This window comes from Pyxicephalus adspersus, chromosome 10 (assembly GCF_032062135.1).
Source record: "Pyxicephalus adspersus chromosome 10, UCB_Pads_2.0, whole genome shotgun sequence".
NCBI classification, from domain to species: Eukaryota; Metazoa; Chordata; class Amphibia; order Anura; family Pyxicephalidae; genus Pyxicephalus; species Pyxicephalus adspersus.
Window position 1 is genome coordinate 11,503,397 of NC_092867.1, and position 8,185 is coordinate 11,511,581.

At 38.2% G+C, this 8,185-nt stretch overlaps 1 protein-coding gene across 1 annotated transcript in view; it reads left to right on the forward strand.

Moving 5' to 3' along the window:
- CNNM1 (cyclin and CBS domain divalent metal cation transport mediator 1) overlaps positions 1–8,185 on the forward strand; it is a gene marked incomplete in the record, with an annotated part of 28,090 nt that overhangs the window by 1,980 nt on the left and 17,925 nt on the right. The window contains 4 exon segments of the mRNA XM_072424833.1: positions 3,396–3,539; positions 4,515–4,655; positions 5,188–5,390; positions 7,325–7,340. Coding sequence (XP_072280934.1) covers positions 3,396–3,539; positions 4,515–4,655; positions 5,188–5,390; positions 7,325–7,340 — 504 coding nt within the window.

Below are 8,185 nucleotides of genomic sequence, written 5' to 3' on the forward strand. Positions count from 1 at the left end.
CATTCATTCTGTATCCCATCCGGCATTCACCATTCATTCTGTATCCCATCCGGCATTCACCATTCATTCTGTATCCCATCCGGCATTCACCATTCTGTATCCCATCCGGCATTCACCATTCATTTTGTATCCCATCCGACATTCATCACTCTGTATCCTATCTGGCGTTCATCATTTTCTATCCTATCTGGCGTTCATCATTTTCTATCCTATCTGGCGTTCATCATTTTCTATCCTATCCGGCGTTCCATCATTCATTCTGTATCCTGTCTGGTGTTCATCATTCTGTATCCCTCTTTCTGTATCCTATTCCTCATCACCATCATTTACCTTATTGTTTCGAGCAGCTTCAACATCTTTTGCCTGTGTCATATTCTGCATCAGCATCCTTCACTTCATGTCCTACCATTGGTAACATCCTTCAAGCTGCATTAGCATCTTTTCCTTTATTCAAAATCAGCATTCTGCGCCCTATTCATTATTAGCATCCTTCAATTCATGTCCTAAGCTGCCTTCGCATCTTTTCCTTCATCTTCGTCTTATTCAGCATTAGGGATGAGCAAGCAAAATTTGTAATTTCGATCTTGCAGTGAATCTGGCCTTTTTCACCTACAGAACATGCAAGCGAGAATTTCTCGCCGAATTTCATCTGAGTTTGCCTGCAGTCACAGCTGATTGGAGGCACCCGCGCGCCTCCAATTAGCTGTGACCGCAGGTTCCCACGGTTTCTGGGCTGTAACAGCCACGGACCGTGGGAACCTGCACCCTGGACTTCAATGGAATTTGCGAAATCGGTTCGCCCAAATTTCGCAGAACCCATCGGACAATCGGGGAAATTTTCGTGAGACTGTCAGAGGCATTCTCGCCCATCCCTATTCAGCATCCCTCACTTCATCTATTTAGCATCCATATTCTTCCCTATCCAGCATCGGCCTCCATTCCATCATTCTGTGCCCTATCCAGCATCAGCATGTTTCACTCATCATTAGAATGTTTCACACTTTATCATCATTATGTTTCCTTTTTCAGCATCAGAATCATTCACTTCATATTGTACTCAGCATCTCTCATTCTTCCCTATTCAGCATCTTTCTCTTTTCTATATTCAACTTCAACATCCCTATCGTGCACCCCCCATTTCATGTCCTATTCAGATTTTAGCATCCTTTAACCTGAGAGGTTCATTTCTGTCAGGTTTTATATGTCTAAAAGCGGTACATTGTTTTTATGGAAATTTATTTTACAGTATAATATAATAGTATGAGTATAATAAAGTTTGAAACACAAAATGATGTCAAAATAATAAGTTAAAAAAAAATTAAATAAATATTATACTATTATAATATACTGTAAAATAAATTTTCATGAAAAACAATGTACTGCTTTTACACATATAATTCCACTGTATTGCATTCAATAGTTATTTTGTATTGAATGCAATACAAATAGATTTGATTTACCGGCCCCGAACGGAACGTCCGTATACACCGACGTCACTGGGAACTCCCCGGTGAATCATCAGGTGCAGAGAACTCCGGCCGGAGGAAGAAAGACAACTAGGATCCCGAAGGAGGATGCCGGCGGATCAGGTAAGTGCTTTATTTAGTATTATTTCCAATAGGTTTACCTACCCTGAGTGTGACTCGGGGTTACCACTTCCAGCATCTTTTTTCTACCCCGAGTCACACTCAGGGTTACCGCTGGGGAGGTTAATTCATATTCTTAGCTGCATTAGCATCCTTTACTTCGTGTCCCCTTTATCATCCTTATCCCTTATTTCATGTCCCATTCAGCATGAGCATCCTTTTACTTTATGTTCTATTATGCATCAATATCCTTCACCTAATGTCTCATAAAGGATACCTCATACTTTTTGAATCAGCGTCCTTCAATTTTCTGTATTATCAGCATCCCTCACTCTTTAGCATCTTTCCTGTTCATCATCCCTCTCTTTATCTATTCAATATTATCACCTAAGCATCCCTCAAATTGCTCCATTTAAAATTGGCCTTACTCTTTTTCCTATTTAGCATTAGCACCCCTTACTCTGCCCTATTTACAATCACTCTCTGCTGTTTGTTCCTCAGTGTTTGGCATCCCTTCTTAGCAGACTTAATCCACATCTTTACAGGCTCATGAGGTTTATTCTCTGTAATCAGCAGATTGTGTGAGGATGATTCATCGCTCATCCTGCTTTATATTTAGTGTTTCCTGCCGTTGATCTGGATCAGCAACCTTATACCAGGGATCAGGCTTCATATTTAGTATCTCTAATATCGGGCTGGATCAGCACCCCGCCTTCATCATCCTCTTATCCTGTTCCCTCCTTTCCTTAACACTGCTTCATACCTAACTTTATCATTTGCTTCTGTTAAATGTGTAACTTTTAGAAATATTTATTTTAATCTGTGTTTGAGCTTCAAAGTAGATCTAGAACCAAGTCACTAAAATGGTATATAAATAAACATAATGAAACTCTATTTTTTTTCTTTTTGTTATCTGCAGCTTTTATTAAAAAATACCATTCCTATTCAGGTACTTCCTGGTATAAGATGACAACCATCTCACATTTGTGTGTTTTCGTTGTCCCTTTTTCACATGCACCCCTGTTGGACACTACTGGTGCCCGTGTTGATATTTTACGCAGCCATGGTCCAGCCTTGATATAGTCAATAAGCAGTCTAGAGCAATGATATGCAGCTTATGTTAGATGAATACATCTAAACAGGAGTGACTGAAAAGTTGTTGGGAGGAGCAACGCTCCTGAAATGATGTACAGAATATTAAAAAAAAAAAGTATTTTATAAAACAAAAAATTGCAATGGTTTATAATTGCTTTAGTACATTGTCATCTGATTAAATGGTTTTAGATCTACCTGAACTGTCACAGCAATGAACTCGGGGCTTGTTCAGAAGGGCAGTGAGGTTTGGGTGTGGACCGGAAGGCTTCCTCACACCTTTAAATTGCATCCATGATTGTGATAATACATGTAACATCTCACCTGCAGGCTCCAATTCAAAATGAATGGGAGCAGAAGTAGGTGAGGTAATACCTTTTGCTGCAAAATTTTGAAGTTATGTTTTTTTTATGAATTTTGTTCCAGGCTTGCTGGATTAGCCAGGTTCCCCTATGATAGTCTACCTTCTCCAGTCTTGGAGAGCTTTATAATAAATGCCTATTGTGTCCATACCTTCCAGAAATGTAAAATTATTTTTTAAAATAGGAGCAGCCTGCCTAAACAGCAAGTGGTTTTGTAAATACTTCATTTTTGCTATATTTATATTTTGGATCCTTCTAGCATACATCAAATTTATTATTTTTATAGAAATAGGATGGAGGAAGATTCATTGAGCTTTGTAGGCAATTAAATAAAATCATTTTTTTTTTAAATCAGGCAAATCTCATTTGGCAATAGTTCAGCGAGTCAACAATGAAGGGGAAGGAGACCCATTTTATGAAGTGATGGGGATTGTAACCCTGGAAGATATTATAGAAGAGATAATCAAATCTGAAATCCTGGATGAGACAGATCTGTATAGTAAGCATTAAATGTTGTTTAGGTAAGGTTTGGGATATGTTAAAGTGGTCTATCTGCTCAACATGCAAAAAGGCAGCCAAATAGCCCCTGCCTCACCCAGACCCCACATAGGATGTTGTGTAGAACCAGAAATGATGTAGAAGCTTTAATTGCAGATGTATTCTGCCTATCTGATAGACCCAGGCACCCCAAAAACCAACTAAAAGAATGTACATGGGAAGCTGACTGCTGTTTCTAATTGCAAGCCAGTGGCTTAGCCTTGGCAACCTAAAACAGAAATGCTGTTACTTGCTGAATTACCTATTAAGAAATTTTGCAACAGATTCACAAATATAATCTGATAAATAATCCCACTATAATGCCAAAAAAGCAGACAAATATACAGATAATATAAAGAAATACAAAATATATTTAGCAACATTTACATTGCATATAATTTACTTACATGTAAAATAAAGACGTAAACCTTTTGTTATTTCAGCTAGACAAACAATTTACTTTTTGTGGCTTTTCAAAAATAAATCCATACCAGAAAATGAAAAGATACTTAGAGGTACAGAATGTATTGGTAATTTTGTGAAGTTGCCCTCTGGTCAGAATATTAGGTGTAATGGTCTAATAATAACAATTTTATTTATTCTTTAAGAACAATTTTATCGAGGACAGTAAAGTGCAATTATCAACACAAGTGGGTAGTAGACCAACAAACCAATAGTAATCATAAAAAAGATAATGAATGTGTATAGGGTCACAGTGAAACCAAGTGGGTAGTTGTACCTAAAAAAAAGCCCTTTGTCAACTGATGTCTCCAGTAATAGAACATTGTGCCCCATCTGTTTTCTGTTTTTATATATTTAAAAAAAGGAAACAATACGAATATATAGGAGACAGTGGACAGTGAAGGTCTTTTGTTTTTTTGACACATATTAAATGAGAAGTATAAATGGTGTATTTGAAAAATGTTCTCTATATTAGCTGATAATAGGAAAAAGGAGAGAGTTCCCCATCGAGAAAGGAAACAACATGACTTTTCCCTGTTTAAGCTTTCTGACAGTGAGATGAAGGTTAGGATATCGCCTCAGCTTCTTCTGGCCACACATCGCTTTATGGCATCAGGTATGTACTGTCTGTAACTGGTAATTTCAGTGCTGTGAAGGCTCTATGGATTCACTTTTTTACATTCACAATATTGCATACATTATTGCAGGCATAGGTTGTATAAGGTAGGGGCTTGTGGTCAGGACTATTGGCCAATTACTTTAATCAGTGGCCTCCCTAATAATAGTAAAGCTTACAATCTAAAAGGGGGTGAGAGCAGGTTCTTAGTCCATAAATCAGGGGAATGTGTTGCATTCAGGGTACCCTGGACAATGAATAGGCAGACTATCTTGACCTGCAAACACTTGGAGATGGCTGCTGTACTTTGCCATTAGAAACATAAATACATTTTCTTCTTCAGGACAGTAAACACTATAGGGTATACAGGACCCTTGCGTGAGTGTGTTTTTTCACTTTAGAGTGCTATTGTTAATTGTTTTGCACAGACATATACATCCTAATTGCTAGTCTAAAGATAACCTGTCTTCTGAGATATATGTGTACTTCACATCACATCATCCAATTCAATTGTAAACATTTTGTTTTTCAGAGATCGAGCCATTCAAAACTCCTTACCTGTCTGAGAAAATTCTTTTACGCCTTCTTAAACACCCAAATGTGATTCAAGAGATGAAATTTGATGAAAAAAATAAAAGGTCTTCAGAACACTATCTTTACCAGCGCAACAGACCTGTGGACTATTTTATTTTAATCCTCCAGGTTTGTTCCCTGTCTCACTTTAACCACCTGAGCGTTACACTGAGGTCTAGATTTCTGTACCAAAAGTGATCCACTGTTTTTCATGAAATTTTTTTTTTAAATTGTAGACCTGTAACTTACAGAAATATGTCCGAACAGGGGTTCTAGTAGATAATATGAATATAAAAAATGTATTTACTTTTATTTTTTTGTATTGGATTGGATACCGGAGTTTGTATTCAATCCAATACAAAATGAGCGTTTTGAATTTACCAGTTATGTACTTTGTATTAATTTTATATTATTTTGTATTGGACTGGTTACGCAAGTTTGTATCCAATCAAATACAAAATATAAATTTGAATTTCCAAGTTATTTACTTTTTTTTTATTTTTTGTATTGGATTGGATACGCAAGTTTGTATCCAATCAAATACAAAATATAAATTTGAATTTCCAAGTTATTTACTTTTATTTTATTTTTTTTAATTTTTTGTATTGGATTGGATACAGGAGTTTGTATTCAATCCAATACAAAATGACAGTTTGAATTTACCAATTACAAACTTTGTATTTATTTGAATTATTTTGTATTGGATTGAATACAGGAGTTTGTATTGAATCCAATACAAAATGAATGAATGAGTTTCTATTTGAATTTCCCGCACACGCGCCGACATCATCACGCACGCAGGGAGAAGCCTTCCGGTTTTTTTTCTCCGCCGGACGGTTTTCCCCCTGCAGAGATCATCCGGCGCTGGACGAAGACGGACGTGGACGATCAGCGGGACCAGGTAAGATGCCGGCCGGTATCTTGTGTTCAGCTGGCTGGGATCTTGTGTTCAGCCGGCCGGGATCTTGGGTTCAGGCGGCCGGGCGGCGGAACGCAAGATGCCGGGCAGCGGAACACAAGATACCGGCCGGCATCTTACCGGTCCCGCTGGCACCCGACGCTGGAGAGGGAGATCGACGGACGACGATGGACGGAGGATGACGCTGGAATAGGAAAACGACGCTGGAATCCTTACCTCCATGGTCCCGCTGGATGTGCACAGCGGGACCATGGAGGTAAGGATGTGACAAAATTACGGGGTTAACCATCCTAGCCATTTTTTTTTGCCCGACCTTCGTACGGGCATACCGGCTAGGTGGTTAATATAATCTATCCTCTTATACAAACCTGGACTGACTTAACTTCATGTTAAAGTGTATCTAAAGCCAAAATCTGTTTTTTACTTTTGGAGTTGCAAGAGAACCACCTCTAGCTTTTGATAGCTCACAATTATGATGTCTTGCACACAGATATCTTAGCAGCACCAGTAAGTTCGTGGTGCACAAGTAATGGCACCATGGTAAACTTTCAAAACAAAGTACTGGTACTCCGGAGTTCAGTATTAAAGTCGAGATATTCTGGAGTTCTTTTATGTTTTGTTTGAGTTTGATTCTTCTGTATTTGCACCTTGATAAAGGAGACCTTTTGTGTGTCCCAAACGTCATATTTTTTTCTGCTATAGAACATAGAATATAGATTCAACCTCTCTCTTTGTTCTGGTAACCACTCTCACTAGAACTGATTTGGAAACATTTTGAGGGGAGATTCTTAATTGGAATTGGATGACAGTGACAACTGCCTTAGATGAAATTTCTCTCCCTCTAAAGGATTTACTCTCACTTGTCTACATGGGAGGTAAAGGGAAATATCCCTAATAAGATACAAATGGCAAAATAAATCCAGCAGGGGTTTTAACCCTTTTCTACTGTATGCAAAATGATAAAAAAAAAGTTTTGCACTTAAATGGTTAATATCCAGCAGCCATACTCCTGTCCAATGAGAAAGCAATAAATACCAGACAGAATATTACTTTTAAAACTTAAGGATTTGGCGGAGTTTCTTTCCCCATCAACCTCTGTTTTGCAAATTTAAAATGAATTATTATTTCACCTTGTTTTTTTAAATCTGGATTTAAAATGTTGTGTTCAACTTTGCAGCTCAAAAATGAAAAATGTAATTTACCCTCATGCTTAATTTCCCTCTTGCTACATCCATATGCTGAACAAATTTGTTAAGGTGCTAACGGTTATCTTTAGATTCAGAGTGGAACTTTTTTGTTGTTTTTTGGAGCTGCACTTTTGGTCCTCTGCATGAATGGCAGATTGTGCTGATTACAGCAGTCTTTCTTCTACGTATGCATTGTGACTGATAACCAATGAAAACAAGAAATAAACCAATGAAAACAACAATAAAATGGCTAGCATAAGGACCTAGAAAAAAAATATGAAAACGGGAAAGGTGAGAAAAATTTGAAAAAATGGCTGCCAGGAAGATATGTACCAGAAGGTAATAGGTGCACTTTCACGTTTATACATGGTATCATAGGTCATTGTATTTAAAGCGGACCTAAACGCAAAGTTTTTTTTTATATATAAAAGGGGGTAGACACAACCCTTTTATTTAAACCTCTCCTTTCGGTGATCAAGACAGAATGGGTGCGCAGAGCCTCTCGGGATATCTAAATCCTGGGAGCCTCCTGGCTGCTCCTTCCACCTTTGAGATCTGGCATGCCCAGAAGGGGTATTTTACTACAAAAAAGAGATGCTGATCTCACACATGTGCCCGCATCTGACAGCAGGCTATGTCACCCGATCTTGCACCTGCGCAGTGCAAGATTGGGTGACGTAGCCAGAAGTTAACCCAAGATGGCCGGGCCTGGCGCTTCCTCAGCACAAAGATGAAGAATTATTCCAAGACCTGATTGAGGGAAGATCCAGCACGAGAACAAGGGATCTTTTTTTTTTTTTTTTTGGTTTAGTTCCAACCTTTTAGAATTATGCTTCATAGGGAACTTTTTT